The sequence below is a fragment of the Carassius gibelio genome, chromosome A20, assembly GCF_023724105.1.
Source record: "Carassius gibelio isolate Cgi1373 ecotype wild population from Czech Republic chromosome A20, carGib1.2-hapl.c, whole genome shotgun sequence".
Taxonomy (NCBI): domain Eukaryota; kingdom Metazoa; phylum Chordata; class Actinopteri; order Cypriniformes; family Cyprinidae; genus Carassius; species Carassius gibelio.
In genome coordinates, this window is record NC_068390.1 from 19,304,934 (window position 1) to 19,328,067 (window position 23,134).

The 23,134-nt window shown below is 37.0% G+C and overlaps 2 protein-coding genes across 4 annotated transcripts; one reads left to right on the forward strand and one right to left on the reverse strand.

Moving 5' to 3' along the window:
- The first annotated feature begins 2,123 nt into the window (after positions 1-2,123).
- Positions 2,124-15,936, forward strand: LOC127938486 (sialomucin core protein 24). The gene is made up of 6 exons (XM_052535135.1): positions 2,124-2,309; positions 3,896-3,967; positions 11,682-11,753; positions 11,937-11,978; positions 12,459-12,515; positions 12,595-15,936. Exons 1-6 carry the CDS (start codon positions 2,234-2,236, stop codon positions 12,753-12,755), a joined length of 480 nt encoding a protein of 159 aa, XP_052391095.1. The 5' UTR covers positions 2,124-2,233; the 3' UTR covers positions 12,756-15,936.
- Positions 15,937-17,095: 1,159 nt separating this feature from the next.
- LOC127938326 (centrosomal protein of 57 kDa) lies at positions 17,096-21,070 on the reverse strand. Of its 3 annotated transcripts, none has more exons than XM_052534861.1 (12): positions 20,947-21,070; positions 20,551-20,769; positions 19,809-19,989; positions 19,546-19,719; positions 19,316-19,437; positions 19,091-19,207; positions 18,925-19,002; positions 18,686-18,775; positions 18,479-18,550; positions 18,152-18,381; positions 17,912-18,056; positions 17,096-17,789 (listed from the first exon to the last, which is right to left on the reverse strand). In XM_052534861.1, the coding sequence occupies exons 2-12, from the start codon at positions 20,569-20,571 to the stop codon at positions 17,550-17,552; spliced, it is 1,470 nt and encodes a 489-aa protein (XP_052390821.1). In that variant the 5' UTR covers positions 20,572-20,769; positions 20,947-21,070; the 3' UTR covers positions 17,096-17,549. The 3 variants fall into 3 exon arrangements, with proteins under 3 accessions (XP_052390821.1, XP_052390822.1, XP_052390820.1); XM_052534862.1 differs by having other exon boundaries at positions 19,546-19,722; positions 19,809-19,945; positions 20,947-21,068; XM_052534860.1 differs by having other exon boundaries at positions 19,546-19,722; positions 20,947-21,068.
- Between the last annotated feature and the right edge of the window lie 2,064 nt (positions 21,071-23,134).

The window sequence follows — 23,134 nt, forward strand, 5'->3', positions numbered from 1 at the left end:
GAACTTGCATACCCCTGTCTTGGAATCTTCACTAAATGAGCTAATTAGTTGAATCAGGTGTGTTTGAATAGGGAGACATCTAAAATGTGCAGTGTTGGGGCTTCTCCAGGACCAGGATTGGTAACCACTGTTCTAGTGTATCTACTTGACCATATTAAATTACAGACTATAGGTGTAGGCTGTTCCAATGCATCTAATGGCAACATTTTTTCAGGGCTAAAAATACTGATACTGATTTCCAGACAGTTAAGCAATTTTCAAGTATAAAAAGCTATGTCACAGATGTATTGTCCCGAGAAATAAAACGCCGTTGATATTTATTACAATGCTGCTCTCTGGTGATGGAAGATTGATATTACAATACAGTTAATAAAATTACGTATTGTGATAGATCTATCTATCTATCTATCTATCTATCTATCTATCTATCTATCTATCTATCTATCTATCTATCTATCTATCTATCTATCTATCTATCTATTTCAACATGACACTTTCAGGTTTAACATTACATTTGGTTTTCGTTTTTTATTACATTATTCTTTTTCGGTTTAGCACTGCTCTTTTACCTTATATGGATAGATTTGTCAAAATGTCGAACATTTTGAAATATCAATGTATTGTTTCTGTATTTTGAAATGTGAACACAAAAAAAAGATTTGCAGAATATTTTTGTCCAGTTATGTTTTTGTATTTATATTTTTTGCTATGTTACGTGCATATCAATTTATTCTTTTTCATGTAATAAGTTATCTGGACACTATACGTTTAAAAGGTTTAACACTTGGTTTCGTGTCAATAGAATTTTTATTTTAATGGTCTCGTCCACTGGGTGGCAGCCTTGCAAGAGTTCATGATCCTATATATGCCATGTTATAAACTAAATTCATAGTTTACGGTTTCTTTTGTACTAACACCAGTTCTGACAAATATATATATATATATATATATATATATATATATATATATATATATATATATATATATATATATATATATATATATATATATATCGGTTTTTTTCAGCAGTTGCTGCTGGTGGAATATCAATGCATAGTAAATATTTTAACAAAAAATATATTATTTTTATAGTTTCAGTGCACTAGTTCGCTTGAATACAAAATCATGTAAACTGACACAATACAAGGAATTATTTTGAATTAATCTCTTCGATATGGTCAGAGGCGTTCGCCTGCTTCTGTTTCTTAGAAAATGTTTTTCTTTTCTTGCCTGCCACTGCTCAGTATGGGCCAACACGGTCAGAAACAAAACAAAATTGTCAAAGCTTTTATAAAAATAAATGAATCTATTGAAATAACAGAATTGCTTCAAAAATCAAATAAACATTTGCATATCACATATTTGGGTTTTGGTATAGGGTTTTGGCATCTAGAACTGCAGCCTTCTTAAAACCAAAGGCATGTGAAGTTGTGTACAAAGCTGTCTTTTTCTCAAAAATCAGAGTGGTTGTTTGCTCCCTAAATGCCGTTGCGAAATAAACTCTGTAGATATGGACCTGTGTGCATGCCATTTAAATTACTCCACGGTATTTTTTGTTGGGAGGGCTAGCTAATAAGGTAAAAGTACTTTAGTGGGTGAAAAGGTCGCTCAACAAATTTAATGTGCCCAACAAATATTACATGGTTTCGCCAACTGAGCTATATTTTTATACATTATGGCAACATTTGAAGGAAGTGTGAGGCAAACACGTGGCAATAAGAGAGTAGAATAGGTATCAGCATGAAACAAGTCGGAAATGAGGCGGGGCTTAGCGGGGCCCAAATGGTTAGATATGATGAGGTCTAAATAATATTCTTCATATTTAAACTTTTCCTATGCGTGATTTCGATTCAAATTATATTAAAGTTTCACGGTGTCATTTTGAGTGTAAAATATATGCGGTTAAAGTAGCACTGTGTTACCACGTGGTACACGTTACTTTTCTCGGCGTCCGTCAAGATGAGCCAATCACGACTGTTTGATGATGCAGGTTTCTGTTTAATGCTGCTCAATGGGAGACTTATCTTTCTGAGCCGCCAAGCGCCCCCTGCAGGAAAGATATTGCCTATCGGGTTTAAGCCACATTTGCTATCCAATGATGAAAAGAACCAGTCACGTGATGCAGAAAGCAGGAAGCGCAGCCACATCCACACAACAGCAACGCTAAAGTGAGGTTGCAGACAGCTCGACCTGAACGCCCGAACGGGGACTGAGAATAAACCAATTACACACCATGTTTTGGAGACTTTTCTTCGTGACAACCTTACTAGCCCTCCTCGGATCGTTGACAAGCCACGGATTTGCACAGGGTGAGTGGATTTATCATCTTAAATGTAACAGTGAAGCAGCGAGTCCTGTTGGGACAACGCATACCTCTATCACGCCATCTGCTACACCTTAACTGTGATTTTTAATCAGGAGTGGTTTCGATTCCGGTTCCATTAAGTATTCTTTTTTCGTACTTTTGAGGAATACATTTTGGGTAATGATTTAGCTCGTATTACATCAACTGCCATCGACACTCTGTTGCCAAATGACGAGGTAATTCAGATTTCAAAAGAACGGATAACACTCTTAAGAAATAAATTCTTTTTTTTTTTTTTTTTTTTAAGTAGACTTTAAATGAACCGACTTCTAAGAATCATTCGCACAGTAATGTGACTACACTGACCACCCTGCATGTTTTGTTCCACTAAAAAGAACCGGTTCCCAAGAGTCGTTTATTCAGGAATCGAACTACTCTGGTGGCTTTGTATGTGTTTGATTCAACCAAAATACCTGATTCTTCAGGGTCACCCTGGTCGTGCTGTATGTTTTGCGTTACAGATTCAGTGTGGTGTAGTTACGGGAATCCACGTCGCTCCTTCCACACCGACGAAGGAAGGTTCTAGAACTAAAACCTTCTTTTTCGTTATTTTTGAATGAATCATTCTAAATAACCGGCTATTGATTCCGAAACTTAGTTTTAATATTAATATTGTTAAACGCAGGTTCCGGTGGGTTTTTTTTTTAATCTGTATTTTCGATTTTGCCTAGTTCTGAACCCAAACTGGTAAACGTTAGGTTATGAACTAATTAATCACTGACTATCCTGTGTCTCGCAGTGATCGTTGGTTTGCCGCTGTTATGTAATCCCAAACATCAACGTTTCTATTTTGTTGTCTTGTGGCTCTGCCTCCATTAAGATCTATATTTATCCAGAGAATCACATGTTGGGCTGTAAAATAAACCGGAGAACTCTCTCTCACTCTCTCTCTCTCTCTCTCACTCTCTCTCTCTCTCTCTCTCTCTCTCTGTTGGGAAAAAGGCACTTGGGATCAAAATATCATAACTGGACCTTCTGGTGTAAATGACCAGTTTCTTTCTGGAGACTTAGACAGGGCTTTCTTTTGTGTTTGTTACAACTCACAATGTGAAGAAAAAAAGATCTTCTGTCCACTTCATTTCACATCAGCTTGTCACTGTTTTAAAATGACCTGGGTTCGTGTGTGAGACATCAGATCATGTTCACTTGGTCACAAGATTCATTGGTCCTCTTGCCAGTTTTCTGTTCAGCCACTCCACATCTACACAATAAATGTGTTGATCTACTAGAAAAAAAAAGATTCTTGATTGTCATATAGTGGGCATGGCTCCGTTATCTTTCAGCTAGAGACTTGGAGAATGTTTAACTAATTGTAATAGCCTATTTTGTGGTTACTCAGTGTTCCTTGTTTTCTGGATAAAAGACCGAGAGATAACACTGACACAAACTGTGGCAACATAATAGGTCAACAATACAAGAAACCCAATGCCAATGTGTTGCTTGAATATGACATGCTTGCTGGAATTCTCAATGATATTTTTTTAGGCATGCACAATAATGTTATTTAATGGGTGGTTTCTTTTTTTGCAGATGAAGACTGTGGTTCATTGGGTTGTGATTCATGTGGGAATGTGACTCACTGCCAGTGGATGAACTGCTCAGGTCAGTCCCTCCTACATGTCAAATTCAAAGCTCATATGACAACAATCAGCTGTCCTCAAAAAAGTATACATGCATGTGTATATATATGTATATGAATGAACCTTGGTTATACGCACATGACATTTTTCTGTTAAGCTTTTACTATATATTTTTCCAGGGCAACATTTTGATCTATTTGGTATGATGCACACATGCTTCACCTGACTTATTAGTCACAGTGAATTGTCTGTCTTAGCATAGTACTTGTTTCATTAATGGTAAATGGATTTGGCCTTTCAGTAGCATGTGATTTTTAAAGTTTGAATATATAGCTTTGTTTTTGCTTCAGTGGTGTTTATATCCAGTTAAGTTTGAAATCCAGTTGCTTTTCCCCTTTACATAAAGAGAAAATGAAAAGCATGACCTTTTAGTTTTCTTTTCCCCAGATTATAATGGCATATTTTGCTACCAAATCGTCTCAGATTAGCATGGGTTTGCACATTGTTGCTTCTTAACACAGATCCTGTAACTTTCGAAAGCATTCCTAATGTGGTGTAGAAATAATAGATTATTGTAAACCAGGGTTTGTGTGTTAGCCGGTTCATTGACTGCATTATGCTGGCTTCGGTCACTGTGAGCCTGAAGTAACTGCCCTTTTCTCCCTGGAGTCCTTCTCCATGCCTCTTTGCTGATGGATGACGTGTAATGAATCATAGAGAGTAAACATACTAATGAAACGCACACACTGTTGCTATGGTGCTCGAGGCACTTCAGAAAAAAAAAAAGGGAGCGAATGTAAGCAGAAAGAAAGTGTCCGTATCATGGGTGAAAGGAGTGTAAAATTCAAATTTTAATAGAAATGAGTAAATAATAATGAAATATGTCTGATATCTTGTTTTAAATAAAATTAAAGACGCCTTTACTCTCGTGTGCGTTTTTTTTTTTTCTTTACTCAAGTGACAATGTGACACGTAGACCAAGTATGGTTAACCATACTTGAAAATTTTTCCTCTGCATTTAACCCAAGTGCATACACACACATCATGAACATAGCAGTCTGGGAGCAACTGGGGGTTCGGTGCCTTGCTCAGTAGAGTACTGTTCATTCACCCCCCACAAAACCTAAAATTCTTTCCAGTAATTACAATCGTACCCTTGACCTTCAAGTTAGTTACAACTCTTCAACCATTAGGCCACAACAGCCCACTTCCATTTTGAGCGTGCCATCAAGCTGAGTGCCGATAACCTTGATGCATTCAGATTAGAGCAGTATTATCAGAACAAACTGATGGTGGTCGAGGCAGACTGGAAGCAGAGGCATTTCCAAAGAAAGAAGAGCGCTTGACACGTGTACACCCCAGCACATGGTAGTTGTGGTGTAGTGGTTAGAGAATCTGACTTTTAACCCAAAGATTTTTGGTTTGATTCTCAGTACCGGCAGGAAATGTAAGTGGGGCAAGTGAATGAACAGCGCTCATGGACTCCATACATTCTTCCACCCTCAATACCCACACCAACACTCTGCATAGTCATTCATGACTAAATGGAGGTGGCAGTGGGTAAAGAAGGAAAGAATAGTGAAGTACATAAATAAATTAATAAAAGATGAGCAAGGCAATGGACCTCTAATTGCTCCAGGGCACTGCAGCAAAACTGTCCCTACTTACTGCTCAATATACAATGTAATATATATATTAAATTTGTAATATTTATTTAATATTAATATTTATTACTTGCTATGGCATGCATGAGATATAGGGTCGAAACATAAACAAAGGGTATATAAATTGGTAAAGCGTAATTTATAGTTTTGTCTCAACTATATTTGTATTGAAGCATTATGACATATGTTTTAATATTTAGAATGTAGTTAGCATGTGAGCTTGTTGTTTGTTTTTGTGTAATTTTGTTTATTTATTTAATTTTCATTTATTTTGAAATCTGTCTTCTGGTTAGTAGTTAAAGAGATTATATTACACGGTCTACAACAATACAGTTATAAACCACTTCCTTCGTTCTTTCACAGGTTTTGTTCTCGATCTCAAATTAAACGTCAGCTGTCATTCTCCACATTTAGAGAGTCTGTGTTGTGTCTCTAAGTACGAGAGTATGCTTGACAGCAAGGAGAAGTGGTCTGACTGGCCTGAGCAGGTGTAAAATCTGTAACCGCACCTCCCGCTGTAACAAAGCCAGTAGCGTTAGCATTGTGCTATCAGCTCCCCAGAGATGACGCGATCGGTTTACACCGATTCAGTGATACAACTTACTGGAAATATCTGGGTCTTTCTTGCTGTAGTGCAGAATAGTGGGTAGTATAAACGGGTCTTTAGATTATTAGAAATAGATTTGTAAATAGCTATTTCTTATTGTGTCTATGTAGAAAATATGGGGTCAGTGCTGGTGTTGTGTTTTAGGACACTTTTTATTTATTTATTTTGAAGACGTTTCTGTAAAGGCCTGGTTAAAACAATGTTCAGGCTAAATCAGCGTGCTGTGACATGAGCTGTAAATATGCTCATGTGAATTATTGATGTACTGTACGGCTCTGTGTGGGTGTAGGAGGAAGATGAGACGACCTAGTACAATATTTGCAAAACAAATATTTAAACGTTCAACTACATCAGTTGCATTAGGTATTAATACCTGTTTGTTAACTTTATCTGATATAATCATAATGTGTAAGCATGCTGTGTAGATTGATGTATGTAGTGATTCCCTTACAGATTTGTTCCACAAAGATTCATAGACTTGAATCTGTGTGTGTGTGTGTGTGTGTGTGTGTGTGTGTGTGTGTGTGTGTGTGTGTGTGTGTGTGTATAGGGTTTTTCCTCATTGGTACTCATGTACTGAGACAGAGGCACAGATGTTCTCTCTGTTCTGTTAAGAATAGAATCTCAATGGCAGGTTTTGCGGTCTAATCTGTGAAAGCTGGATTGGCATCATATTCATTCATCTGATTGCTCTAGAAAGTGCTTGTGCAGTCCTTTTAATGTAATGAACATGTATGCATTTGGCTTCAATCTTTTTTTGAGAGTGGGTAGCTGAATTTGTTTTGCCGGCTGTATGAACTGCTGAGGGCTGAGAAGCGGTGTGGAATGCATGGACATTTTTGCTAGTGAAGCACTTATTCAGAAAGCAAGGAATTGAAAACATCTGGGTGTTGTCGTAGTATGGAATTTCAACATGGGAGTTGTACCTTTCACAAAAGCATGTGACATTTCTTTTCTCAGTGTATGCTGTTTTGAGGCCATGAAGAACTTGATGTATTTCCCAAAACCTGTCTATAGTTTAACCTATTGTTGTCAAAAGACCTGGTACTTCGGTACTAAGTCGGTACTAAAAAAATGAAAATGTCATGGTACCAGGTTTCTTTTAAGTACAGGTGTTACAGAGTACCTGGTCAACCCGGTTCTTGACGCATACAGCGATATGATTTCCGCAAATGAAACTTACATTTTAATATGGACAGTCAAGGAATTTGTCAAAGTTAGCATAAATTAATCAAATCAAATCTCCATAATATGGACCAATATCTGTAAATGTTAAGCTACAAAAGTTGGTTGAAATATGAATCCTGCATGTTCTGCGCGTCTCAGTTTTAATGAATGAATGGCATGGCGTGCAAGTTTGTTTACTACATACATAGTACATAGACTGAAACCTATTTTACCGTTTCATTTGAGCAAAACCATTGTCAGTTTAAAGCTATTCACAGTAACCCTGCTGACGACTTTGCAATGTTTTTCATTAATAAGATTAAACACATTAGTGCACAATTTTCCACACCACAATCAGTCAAGCTCATATCACCAGCAAACTTACACTCATTTATATCCTTCTCTTCACTCTCTGAGGCAGAAGTGTCAAAACTCATCCTTTCTAATCACCCTACAACTTGCCCGCTTGATCCAATTCCATCTCATCTCCTTCAAGCCATTTCTCCTGAAGTTGTAGCTGCACTAACTCACATCATCAACACTTCCCTCCACACTGGTGTTTTTCCCTCATCATTTAGACAGGCACGTATAACTCCACTACTTAAGAAACCCAACCTCAACCCATCTCTTTTAGAGAACTACAGACCAGTTTCCCTTCTTCCTTTTATTGCAAAAACACTTGAACGAGCTGTGTTCATACGAGTCTCTATATTTCTCACACACAACAATCTCCTTGACAGCAACCAATCTGGCTTCAGAAGTGGACATTCAACTGAGACGGCCTTGCTCTCAGTTGTTGAAGCTCTAAGACTGGCAAGAGCAGAATCCAAATCTTCAGTACTTATCCTGCTTGTTCTGTCCACTGCTTTTGACACGGTTAACCACCAGATCCTCCTATCAACGCTACTGGCGAAAGTTATCTCAGGAACAACACTTCAATGGTTTGAGTCTTACCTATCAGATGTCCAAGTCTCAGCATCTAACTACTGGGGTGCCTCAGGGCTCAGTTCTTGGACCACTTCTCTTCTCTGTCTACATGGCATCATTAGGTTCTGTCATTGAGAAACATGGCTTTTCATACCACTGCTATGCTGATGACACTCAACTCTACCTCTCATTCCATCCTGATGATCCGACGGTAGCTATTCGCATCTCAGCTTGTCTAACTGACATTTTTTCCTGGATGATGGACCATCACCTTCAACTCAACCTTGCCAAGACAGAACTGCTTGTGATTCCAGCAAACCCATCGTTCCATCACAATTTCACTGTCAAGTTAGGCACATCAGCTATAACTCTTTCAAAAACAGCTAGAAGCCTTGGAGTTATGATTGATGATCAGCTGACTTTCTCAGAGCACATTGCTAAAACTGTCCGATCCTGCAGATTTGCTTTATTCAACATCAAGAAGATCAAGCCCTTTCTTTCGGAACATGCTGGATAACTCCTTGTTCAAGCTCTTGTTCTGTCCAGGCTGTACTATTGCAATGCCCTCTTGACAGGTCTTCCAGCCAATTCTATCAAACCTTTACAATTAATTAATTAATTTTTAATGAGCCAAAAAGAATACACGTCACACCTCTGTTTATCAATTTGCACTGGCTTCCAATAGCTGCTCGTATAAAATTCAAGGCATTGATGTTTGCCTACAAAACTACCACTGGCTCTGCACCCATTTACCTGAATTCGTTACTTCAGACTTATGTGCCCTCTAGAAGCTTGCGTTCTGCAAGTGAACGTCGCTTGATTGTGCCATCCCAAAGAAGCACAAAGTCACTTTTAAGGACTTTTAAATTAAATGTTCCCTTCTGGTGGAATGAACTCCCCAACTCAATCCGAGCAGCTGAGTCCTTAGCCATCTTCAAGAATCGGCTTAAAACACATCTCTTCCATCTTTATTTGACCCTCTAACTTTAACACTCACTATTCTAATTCTATTCTTTAAAAAATCTAACTACCTTTCTAATCTTTTTGTATTATATTTTCTTTTCATTTATTTTGCAATTGTATGTGTGTGTGTATGTGTAAAGACCTCTAACTAGCTTGCTCTATTCTTTTATTTTTTTATTCTATCGGTTTTCTTTTTATTTATTATATTAGTTAAAATCCCATGCTACGTGTACTGTGTTAACCTAACTGAGACTTGTTATAGCACATATCATTGCTCTTTTTGTTGTTTTTGATTGCTTCCACTGTCTTCATCTGTAAGTCGCTTTGGATAAAAGCGTCTGCTAAATGAATAAATGTAAATGTAACCCATCAAAATAAGTTCATTTTTAATACACTGTAAAAAATTATCTGTAAAATATAGAGTAAAAAAATGGCAGCTGTGGTTGCCAGAATTATACCATAAAAAACACCGGTTATACCATGGTAACACCGTTTAAGGTGTAACAGTTTTGTCTTAAATGAACAGTTTAATAATGTAATTTAACTGATATAACATTAATATACCAACTTATTGAAGTACTGAAATCTGTTTTGTACATTTGTAATGCACTGGTAACCACCAGAAGCAGGTGGTGATGAGAAAGTCACGTGACGTGATGATACAAAGCCCATCACAAGCAGTTTTTAAACTATAAGATACATGGAAGGTGCACAGTGTCATTCACACAAGCACTAAACACCATCATGGTGAGACTCATTAAATGGAAATATGCATTTAACAACATTATATGTAACATACAACCTTTATAAACATAACAGATAAGAAAAAAAATAAGAAGAAACAGTTATTTCAAAGAAAAAACATAAAATTCAAACAGAATTTGAAATGCATCGCAGAGAATTCTGGGAACGTCAGTTTACGATTTTACGATTTTACTGTGGATTTTCACTGGTATCGGTACCGAATACTGAAATTTTGGTACCGTGACAACACTAGTTTAACCAACCTGTTAAGGCTTTTGCTTGAGGCTCAGTTCACTGAGAAGCTCTTCTTTTGACATAAAATACTCAAAGCCCATCTGGGTTCAGTTCAGGTCACTCCTATTGGGGAAAAAAGTCTGTTATGGTTGATTCAATGTATTGTAGAGTCACAAAACAGCACAAGTTGTAGCAGCAGCCATATGTCTTTTATACAGGCCTAGACAATGTTATTTCTCAAACCTTGAGAACCTAGCTATTTGATATCTAGTAATGTAAATAATATAATTTTATTTATCATTTTTAAAATCTTCACAAATACTGTATGTATTGAGATGTATATATTTAGCTTGATTTGAATTTCTATATTCTACATTTTTTCTATATTTTAAAAGTATTTTATTTCTAAATAATTTTAACTCATGAAGTAATTGAATATGTTGTTTTCTGTGTGACAAGGCTTTAAGCACATATATGTGCATACACACAGTTAGTGAATTAGTCTGTCGTGACTCAGGGTTTGTGAACTTAAGTCAACGACAAAAAATGAGGAAGAAAACCGTGTTGGTAAAGTGTATTACGAAACAATGTGTAAAAATTGAATTATTGCTATCAGTAGGAATTTCTGCACTGAGCTGTCTGTCGTATTTGCGCACAATGCTATCATGTGTGACGGGAGGATACTCTAAATGGAAACCAGCTGATTGTGACACAGAGGTTTCTGGAAAGTCTTCCTTGATTCCTTCTACTCCTATTTTTTTTATTATCTCTTTCTTATATAAATATATGACACACTGTCAGTTCCTCTTATTTCTGGGTGTAAAACCTTTCTGTAAGTCAAGGGAGTGTTTGTGACTTTATTCTTAAAACTGATGGTATGTAAGGTTGAGCGAAGAGTCGATGCAATTGCTCAGTTCTTACTACATTTGTATTATTTATTATCTTTTTTTATTATATGCGGTTTATAATAATTTATTATATGTGTATATATATATGTATATATGTGTGTGTGTGTGTGTGTGTGTGTGTGTGTGTGTGTGTGTATGTATATAATATATAATAGTGTTGAATTAATTTCATGTACTTCATGTTTCATTTTTCATGTACTACTGGTTATTATGACAAGTTGATTTTGCGTAACCTGTTTCAGAGATATTTTTTCCCCACCTCCGGTGCACAGCAAGATAATTTGCACCAGTTTGCAATATTTGAGAAAAGCAGGGAGAAAAAAAAGCTAACTTCTGAAATCTTTAGACAGTGCAGCTATACATCATTTCAGTCAATCCATCAAAATTTAGATAATCATATTTGAGTAGCAAATTCCACCTTTTTGCATTTCAAATGCACAGTGACTTTGCTTGGTCTTGTCTTTTCTTTTTTCTTTTTTCTTTTTTTTTAGAATAATTAGTTTTGCCTTCACTATGTTTCAGATGGTGAACCTAAGTGTCATAACGTCAGTGCTATGAACCAAACAATCAACTGCGTCATTGTGAACTGCACAGGTACGTCCTGTCCTACTATCTCAAGCTCCTTTTTATAATGGCTGAAAATAGTTTGGCTGTAGCATTCATTATCTGCCAAAAATAAGCAATTGAGTCATTAGCTATAAATGTTCTGTGACATGACCAATTATATTTTGGGATAATGATTTTGGTGATAATCTGTGCGTTTTCTCTGTACTGCAGAACCATCACCGAACACGACAGTGAGCCCTACCCCCACAAACGGTACCATCCAGACTCATCTCATTTGCATTCATACACACCTTGGAATGCATACCTATTTAATTTAAAGTCTAATGCCAAAGTCATTCCAATGTCAGTTTTATTTATTAAGTTATACCCATATTAAAAACTCATATTGGTTGACTATAAAATATAAATAAAGAGCCATAAAATACATTGACTTAAAAATAACAATAATAAAAAGAAAAACATTGAAATTATAAAACAATATTTGAAATTAAAAAGGTACATTTAATAAAAAGTTATTATCGATACGTGTTACTGCTAATAGATTAAAAAAAAAAATAGTAAAATAGCAGATTATATTAAATCTTACAGCTTGCTCTGTGTTATGAACTATATATATCAGTTCATAACATAGAACAGGCTGTAAGATTTAATGTATCAGCTGTTTATTGTTGATGTAAAAAAAAAAAAAAAGAATTCTGAACAGCACTTTTTTCTCTCTCTCTCTCTTTTCAGTTTCCACAATAGTCCCTACCACAGCAGATTCCCCGACTCAAAACGCCACAGTCACAAGTAAGTATAGCTCTCTCGTACAGAGTGAAACACTTCCTTTATCCTTTTAAGTTTAACTGAAAATGTGGCCTTTCCACAGGCACCACGACCATGTCACCTACTACTTCTCCATCTAAATCATCCACATTTGATGCCGCCAGTTTCATCGGGGGAATTGTGTTAGTCCTTGGGCTTCAAGCGGTCATCTTTTTCCTTTACAAGTTCTGCAAATCCAAGGATCGCAACTACCACACCCTGTAACCCGCTACCACCTGGAGGCACCACAAAACCCACACTCCAACCCAAAACTGAGAGGGCACATTCTACTCACAGAGCCATTGATATTTCCTAAACACTCCCCATGTTCGGCCTCATATTTGTTCTAATTTGAATTCCTGTGATTTGAGCTTTATTTTTCGTTAATGTTAGAGCTCTCACAATCACTCAAGGTTGTTAACACAAATACACCCCACACACAAAGTAATGCCTCAAGCCTTTTTGGGCAGTGGCATTATGGGCTATGTGAAATGTGTCCTGCTTTCGTGTACAACCACAGATTTCAAAGTTATGTCCATAAATGTTTTTCATGGTGTTTCCCCTAAAAGTCATTGGAGGGTGGCACCTTCTTATGATACTTGCTACAATACTTCCCAATTTCAGTGTTAATTTCAGGTATCTTCACTAGAACAGTGTTTTTTATACAGTCACCATGAATGATGGTTCTCAATATTCCATCAACATAATCACCATGTTCACAAATAATGTTTATAGTTCAGTACTGAATGAACAAAGTTTTCCCCCTTCATTTTTAAATCTGTTCTGCATTTTCATCAAATAGTCCTTTGGAGTGTATCCATCTGTGTGTGGTGTTTGATTTCAAGCCCTTTTTTGGCTATTCCTTTCTTTTACATCAACTAAGAGAACCAAAATGTTTGCAATAAATTACATTCCCCACCTTAGTTAGAGTTGGGAGTTAGAGAACCAGTAGACATCAGTTCTCAAAATGAGTTAAAGCCGGAATCTCGCTCCTTTTTTCTTCCCCAAATGTGACAGTGGAGTGCTGGGTAATATCAGAGATGCATTATATACACTTAGTTAGCATCCTATCATTGTAGGGGACTTACCAGCATATCGGCCATTTAAAATTGTACTTTTGGAGAGTTGGTGGATTTGAAACCGTAGGAGTTCATCCAATCCAGTTCTAATAACAGCAGAAATGAGTCTTCATTAAAGTGAGTCTATTCTGGCGGACATGCGAATAGATTGAGGCACTATGAGAGCGGAGGATCAATGATCCCATTCAGAATGATTGACAGTTGAGTCAAAGTGCCTTTAGGTGGAGGCAGTGGCTTGCTGCCTTTAAAGTGAGCCTTAAAAGTGTGAATGCGTTCATGTTGGGCCTCCATCGAGGCCAGGCTCTGTGTTAGTGTGTCTGCCTGTATTTCAGTGTGTTTAAAGACGCGCATGCGTGCTTGTTTCATTGAAGTAGATCTAGTGTCTATCTGCCAGCTGGACTGATCGCTATATTATACAGAGTAGATAATTACAAGTTAATTCATTTGTTGGATTAATATGTCATGTTTCCAAAATGCTTCTCTCAGTTCTTGAGGTTCATTTTTTATTATCTTTTTTTTGCTAGCGCAGAAATGTCGGTTAGATTCTAGCACTCCCAATCAAAAACAGATCGATATTTATACATAATCTGAACTCTTTGACCATAAACTGAATCAATAAACTGAGGGTTACATACTTCAGGCTTGTACATAGAGCCTAATGTTTTTTTAGGAGCTTTTGTGTTAATTACCCTTAAGAGAACTGAAATGTACTCTAGAAAAGTGCATTCAGGATATGTTTTGCTTATTCTGTCGTTTCTGTCCATCGCTACAATCATCTGCCGATTTTGAGTCTTAGAGCTGTGACGGACTCATCGTTTAATGCTTTGGTTTGATTTCTTGAAATATAATTATTGAGTTTGGGTGAATTTATTTTGAATAGATCTACACTATGCCTAATTCCTGCCTTGCTGAGCTAATTTTATTTGGTACTATGTTCATAAAATCATTTGACTGGCTAGTGTTGGCACGTTTCTTGTCAGAGGAATTTTTTTCCTTCATTCCTTTGTGAAATTTTAAATATAATAATCTTGATTAGCTTGCTGCTAATAACTTCCTCTGCGAGTTGTAAAGGTGTTGGCTCGGGAAGTGATTCATGTTATTTGGTTTGCAAATTTTGTAATGGCAGAATCATTTTGTTTGCTGTGTGCTTTCATTTTCATCTGCTTTCTTGATACACTAGTGTTGATAATGTTCCATTCCCACCTTTGTGTTAATTGCATGTTTCTCAGCCTCACTTTCTTTATTGAACCACTTAATTGCGTGTCCATTGTCTTATCACAGTGCTTAAATGCCAAAGGTGTCTGTTTTAGCATGAGTCGATGAAAAGCTGCTATGATGCTTCACAAGCTTCATCATGCCCATAGTGTAGTCAGAAGAAATCCTGTTGTTTGCCATTTTGCTTCAGCTTTGCCAAATTAAAAACACTGTTTACTTAAAAAAATGTTCAGACTACAGTGTTTCCATTGTAATTTATTATAATCGTTATCATAAATGCACAATTTCACGACCCATCATAGTATTGTCTGTTTAGCATCAGGCTACATCCAAAGATCCCACATAGTTGCAACTGGATTTTAGCTGTGCATGCAAAGGGCTATAAAAGATATTCTACATTTAATTCCAAATTCAGAGCTCAGTCAAGGATGCTAATGTTTGAGAATGTAAACCGCTCCAAATCCTCTCACACTCATAGAATTCAACCTAACTTCGAGTAGTTTGTGGCCTTGATTTCTTATGCCATTATGTTTGTGTGCATGCATCAGATTTCCACAGAAACAGATATAAAAATGCCATATTCTGTCATTGCTCTGAGCTAGTGTTCATTCTTTGTTGCACCTTTTGAATATAAAGTGCCTTAATTAAGATTACATGATGAGAATTACTATTGTCATGAAGAGATGCACTCAAAGGGACTTGGACATTTTAGAGTCAAGGTTTGATCCATTGAAGTTGTGAGCAGATAATGAGAGGTACATGGACTATAGCATCTCGCTTGTGCTACCATTTTGTTATCTAAATACTAATAAATGAGTTAAGATTTTATTTTTAGTTTCTAATAACTGTAATTACCTATGGCCTGTTGTCCAGTAGTGCATTTTTTTTTTTTGCTTCACATAAACATGGACATGCTGCACATCCGCTCTTGTCAATTAGAAGACCCTTAACATTGCATCTGTATCCAGAAAGTCTGTCTTAATAGTTTTATGCTCTATTGTGTTGGTTTTATTTCTTTGGAACTCTTTTCTTTTGTTCTTGTGTTTCAGATCTGCATTCACAATTAGGTTGAAAATGTGATTAATTAATTAAAGTTTGAGTATTGTAAAACAGTTGTGGTTGTTGTTTTATGTTGCCTTTTTTTTAAAGAAACCTTTATGACTGTCACTTTTTCAGTACCATATATGATTACAGCCACACGAGGTTAATTCCCACCTCAAAATAGTTAAAGTTAATTGTGACTCTATCTCTCGATGCACCATTAAATTGACTTTTTTTTTCACAGTTGTGACTACCGTACATATGTCCCAAGTGTGACTTCTCATTATCAAACAGTTGCAACTTTGTATCTCACATGACATGATTTATTTGAAAGTCTGAGATGGAAATGGGCTTCCATCGGCCACAGGTTGAAGAATTTCTGATATTATTTAGAATAAAGAGCCCTGAGATGATATAAATTAACAGAAGTCCAGTTTGAATTCATTAAAACGTCTTCTAATCCCTGGACTATATATTTTTCAATGTCACTATGTCCTAGAAAACAGTCCTTTAAAACACACTCTGTAATGTTTAACTTACAGGATATGTGCTCCCCCTGAGCGTCAACTCCGTTCTTGCTTACTCTGCATCAAATGCTTGGATTTCTTCTCTGGACAGGATGTGCATGTGCTGGGATTCAGTGTTTCCCCCTCATACCACACTACTGAAAGCACGACCATAAGAGTCATGAATCATTTTAGAGAAATGCAGTATTACAAGGACATGTTGCATGATGGATTGTAACAACCAGTCACAACCGGTTAACATGCCTATGTCATTTTGCCATAATCAAGGGTTTTGAGCACCAAGAATCAATTATATCACATTGCATGTGTTTACCAGCGCTTCCTGTATTCAAATGAGTTAATGCAATACTAATTTAATCTGTACTGTCACAGATCATAATCCAATAAGACCATCTGAACAAAACAAGAGTCCATCTTTTTTGCCTGGTTACATTTAGAATGCTTTTGTTCATTTTTGTCATCTACTTACCTCTCGTTTAAATTATATATATATATATATATATATATATAAAAATATATATATTTAGATTTATTTGTGGTTTCTTGAGGTTTAAACTATCACTCTGGTTTGTGATTGTAACAAGATCAGATGTCAAAGAATGGGATCATTTTGTTGTGGAAACAGTGGAGGAAACAATGTGTCAGCTGATTATATAAATCTCATAAGAAAGAAAGGACACAAAAGCTGATGCTGCAGCAATACTTGTTTTTCCCACACATCTTTAATCACCATCACTACATTTCCTGGTATTCTTTTCTAACACTTTGAGTAGGTGAAGTAAAAAGTCTCATCAACAACCATTTGTGGTGATTTTGTAAAATGTTCATTCAAATATTTATGTCTTATTTCTATTGAATCAACATATCAAACCAAAGTTTAGTGCGCACATAAATAAAAAGTTGGTCTGTACTTAAAATTATGTAGATATTTTATTTACAACTTATTCAAACAAAAATTATTACTAACAGAAATAAAAATCAATAAAACAAATCTCAAAATCATTGAGAGGTATATTGATGTTTTGAGTAAAATTTGAATTATGATGCAGGTGAATCAGTGTTTTCTGATTTCTGAGGGCAAAGATCAGGTGTCATTCCACTGTCCTCTTGAGCTGCAACTCCTCAAAGCCCCAGATATGCGTTTCAGGACAATCCAACTATGTCTCCCATGCAATGTCCTGTTTGCGGAGGCCAGAGCACAGTTTCTGTGTCTCTCTCAGGAGCCTCAGGGTCTCTTGACTGCTCCCGCTCTGTTTCTGTCCCTTGCTAGCTGAGGCTTTGACAGGGGACGGTGGCAATGGTTGTACCCCACTCTGTGCCCTGGTTTTGCCCTCTACACTGGCAGCACCATGTGGCTTCTTCCTGGGGCTACAAGATCGTTGGGAGAGTTTCTGAACCTACAGGAGCAAAAACAACTTAAATATGCATAACTGTTTTCTATAGGATGGTTTTATCTAAATACAATACAAAAAGAAAGTGTAATGTGTAACTTAAGCTGTAATTTTAAGTACAAACGTACCGTTTGCTGATGTTTGCGCAGTTTGGAGATTTGAGCTGCTTTCTCCTCCATTCTCTTGACCAGACAGTCCAGCTCTTGCTCCAGATCATCACGAAGCTCTCGTTTAGAGGTCTCGTCTATCTGCTTGACCAACTCCTGGTGTTCACTTTCACACACACAAACACACACGTTTATATTGTATCCTACTCTCCCCATCAATGCATTACAAAAACTAGTAATGGTCAAGATGGTGTGACTCACAAGCTCATCTGTCCCAGTTCATCCTGAAGGGCGAGCAGAACATCAGAGAGGCTGCCCAGTGCTGAAGCTGCTCTGCTGGGGGAGGACGGAGGTCTGCGCTCGGCCCGTTGGTTCTCAGAACCCGATTTCTGCAGAGCGCTGACTCTCTCACACAGCTGTGGGTTTCTGTGCTTCATCAGGTGCAACACACTCTGAACATTAGCGTTGACAGAGTGACTGGGACTGGTCGACTGAGAGAGAAAGAACTGTCACTTTTGTGTAATAATAACCATGAACAAATGTAAATAATAATCAAGTGATGTTGAGTCAGGGCGAGGTCATACTGACTGTTCCAGCCACAAATGGGAGGCGTTTAGCCTTAGGAGTGGGGGGCGCCTCTAACTTCGCTGAGGAGGGCTTCTGACATAATATAAGAGAAAAAAAAACTTGAATAACAGACCTCAATGCAGAATCTGTAGTATTCTGTTTTGTAAATATACTGCCACCTTGTGCTCACGTCACATTACTGCAGAGCATTTTTTATTTTATTTTTACCTTGCAAGACGCCTTTTCTTTCTTCTTCTTGCCTTTAGGTTGAGACACAGCAGAAAGGGAGACGAGATTGTTTTCAAGCTCTCGCTGCAACTGATGCCCAGAAAAGAGATGATATTAAGGCACGAATATTAAAAAATGGCTTTTTAATAAAAGCTCTTTTTGTAAGGGGAAAGCTGACATGACTTATAAATCTATTATTTGACAATGCGTTTGCAATTTTGCCTGTTTGTTTGTTTCACCTCCTCTGCTTTCTCCTGCACAAGTTTGCGTTCATGTTGCTCCTCTAAAAGTTTCTGTTCTAAGAGCTCGATCTTCCTCTGTAGATCAGAGATACCACAACAGATTATAAAAAAAGATAACTGTCCATGTGGATTTTTGACTTGAGTGCATATCATGTGTCTGTACCTCAGCAATAGACTGTGTACTGGTGAGTTTTAGATACTCCTTTTCCAGTCTTTCCAATTTGTTGAGGTGTGCCTGCATTTGTGGGTCTGTATGTGTGCTCTCCCTACACACGGAGTCCTGAAGTAATGGAAAGATAAAGAGAGGCTTTAAAAAGCTATGGTGCACAGTATAGAAATATATCGGAATATACTGCACAAGCTCTTTAGCCTTTGTCGGTCTGCTCACCTGCTTGTCTGTGTGATTGATTCTCTCTTTCGCTGCAGATTCCACCATTTTCCTCATATAGTCAATCTGTTTTTCCAGCAGAGAGTATCGTGTTTCTGCAGACTGAAGCTTAGAAACCAGCTCTTTTAAAAAGAGAAACAAAGACAACTTAGTACACGCTGATTTAGTGCAGAACTGGACTTTGCAATTATAATGACAACAGATCAAAACCAGTCATGCAACACTTTTACCTTTCCTCTGTGCAGACTGATTCTCATGTGTGCTGTGATCCGGTTCTCTCTGCGCAGAAGCACCCGCCTGATGTCGAATAGTCTGAGAGAAATCCTGGACGTTCCTCTCTGCCTGAACTCTCTCCAGCTCCAAGCGTCGCATCTTCTCCTGGAGTGTTTTCAGGGCTGATATCACTGCTGGACAAACACAGGAAACATTTACATTTGGTCTTATATATTTGGTTACATATGGTCTTCGGTGATGTTTATTAAACTTAATTCACCTCTGCTTCCAGCATCAGGTACTCTCTGATAAAGTTGTGGGCTGATGTCTTGTACACCCGAGCTCTTTCCCTCCAGTGGATGTGTGTCTGTGTTCATATACGGAGGTCTCGACAGCTTCTCTGGAGGCTTGTAATAGCTGCCAACATAACTATGTTTAGATGGAGAGTCCAGATTTAGACTCTGTAATTAAGAAATAAATAAAAAAAATGTGCAGATTATAACTTTTATGGCAAAAAACAAAAACAAAACTTTGAATGAGTGAACGATCATAATACAGCTTATATAAAATATATATATATATATATATATATATATATATATATATATATATATATATATATATATATATATATACATATATACACACACACACACACACACACACACACACACACACATGCATGCATACACACACACGCATTTATACACAAACACACAGGAGTCATCAAATTACTGTTAAAGAAAACAATAACGTTACAGTCACTGAATCACTGAAAAGCAAGCCACACTGTAACACTTAAAGTCAAACAAGATACATTTTATTGTTAATTTATTAAATGGCCGTGTGTCAAACCATAATGAGCTGCTTTTTAAGGGACATAAACGCCTCACGGACCCAAAATTACTGCTCTAGGCTGCTCAGTACAAAACGTGATTACGCTAATAAGGCTAACGACTGTGATACATCAATGTAAACATCGCTAAGAATAATAACAACCACAGTTGAACAATTTAGCATACCTGATCTCTAAAGTGATCCATTATGAATCAGTCTCGTTGTTACAAATTAGAAAAAACGATGCATTCATCGAGATGCAGATGAATTAGCTGTTAGGGTCATGTTAGCAGGTAAAGCCGACTGCTCCGCCCAGTTTCAAATTTCCCTCTTCTTTTACCGCTCTCAGTGGTTCCGGATGTAACGTTACACAACGACCACAGTTTCTATCATATAAAGAAATACTGATAGACAGACACGTAAATTAGATGGATCTGGATTAGTCATGTTGACAACAAAGTACTCTACTTGTTTCCCAGTTCTATTTTTATTAAGAATGCCTTCATATAATAACACAGAGGAACTTTAACAAAGACTAGAACATTATATTTGTAAAAAAGTAAGAGGTGGTGTAGTCACACCTGCTCTGTTTTCATAGATTAGCTCACAAATTTTCATTGAATAAGATATATGAATATCTGGTGGAAAGCTTTGCATTAATCATAAGGGTAAAGGGTTTTGAGATAAACAAGTGGTGGCGGGGCCCCTGCAGTTGCCAAGGATTTGTTGTGGCTGTTGGTATTTGTAGTTCTGCGATGTATTTGCGCCACCAAGAGAGCGTTGAAATGAACGAGCGTCTGAACTACAATTCCGTTTTTATTAGTATTGGGAGGCATGGCTTGACGTGAACGCCTTTCTTGTCGTTGATTGGTGCGCTGAGTGCATGCCTCCGCCTATAATTTGTTTTTGTAGAACACTATTTGACTGTGTTAGCTGTCAATCAGTTGTTAACTCAAGCCGCTGTTCAAAGGACTGAAATCGATTGAAGAGTCGGAGCGAAGGAAGGTCTCATTCTACGGCAGTGAGGATGATTAGAGAGATTGTAAATTTAGTAAGTATTTTCATCTGACATTTATTTTTAAAATAGTAGCTACGCGCTTAATAATTACTGACAATAACTGTGGCTTTATTAATTGTGTAACAACTGAGGAATATTAGCTTATATTAGCTTATAACAGAACTTGATTTAACTTCAATCAAGGATTTTTTTTAACAATGTGTCTACTGTATGATATCATATCCAGTGTTTCTTTGGTAAAATAATCAGTTTACATATAAAATAAAAAAATAAACAAATTCCCAAGACATTTGAAATTGTGAAATTTTGCTTGGTAAAGTACCACTACATTATAAATGCATATAATTCGTATAATGTCTGTTTATACTAGCAGATAATGGAACATTTTTGAAGAGATTTGCAGAATTCCTTTGCCAGCAGAACAGATTGGTTTAGGAATTTTCCAGCTATATAAATAATTAGCACACCTTTTTTTGTCTTGTGCATGGCTCAGTCATTCAGGTGTATAGTTGGAGAATAGTAGACTGTTACAGTGATGGATGTGAGAGATGCTGCAGGAAGTTGGGATGCTCTGGGCAGTCGAGACTCGAGCTCTAGACAGGCAGCGATGGATCTCATTCACCAGAAGGTGATGAAGAGAATAGAGACCATGGGGCCGATACCAGACCCGCAGTCCTCCTCTCCCCCAGCCATGGATGACAGTCTGTGCAGTGATCTCAACGCTCTGCTGGCTCATGTCCTGATTCTCTCCAAACGGTGTCCTTATGAAGATGTCAGGGAGAAATGCATATGTTTGCTCCAGAAAGTTCAGGTAAGTAACATAGTAATTATTGAGTTAATATTGAAGATATTGATTGTATGTTACACAATAACTGTATGTGATCTGTGCCTTTTGTGAAAGCAAACAACATGTTGGTGTACCACTATGTGTATTGTGTACCACTACATATTTTTGCCTGGAAAGTTTTTAGTGGGATTTCTATAAAATGCTTTTTTGTTTTTCAAATCCTAATCCATTCATCACATACAACTGGAAAACCATTGAAAAGTCATTAAAATTGGCCAGAAAGTGTGGGAACCCTTGAAGGACCATTAATTCTTAAAAGGCAATTTGCAAGTAATAAAGAAGTGGGTTTTGGCTCTACCATTAGTTATGTTCCCCTTTGTTTCCATGTTGTTTTTCATTCAATTTCAAACCATACTATCATTATAAGCCTATAAAATAGTTCTGCCCGGGTTTAAGACGCTAGGGGACTGGGTCATTTCTTACAGTATTTGAGACTTTTTGTGTCACAGAATTCACTGGAGGAGTCAGAGAGGATCAGGGGCTCTCCTTAGCCACATATACTGCTCAAAGGTTTACCAGAACATGTAAATCCATTTGGCTCATGTCTGTACATTGAATGTGACTGGCCATTGGCTATCACTATATTTATAGTGTTGAGAATACTGTTTTCCCAAAGGTTTCATCTTTAGTTTTAGATGTCAGAATATTAACATTAACTTGTTGCATATTGCTTTGTTAGTGTTATTTTTTTTATCAGCAGCTTTGGTAATTAAAACAGATGTGTGATTAATTAACTCAAAATGTCAATCCACTATGTCCATTGCTAAAAATACAAACAGACTCAAGACACATTAACACAGTTTTGGATTAAGGATATTTTGACTTATTCATTTTGAATATGAATATTAGTCAGCCCTCTCTTTTAGGTGCATATTTTGTGTTGTGGTTTATTAGATGACAGGAT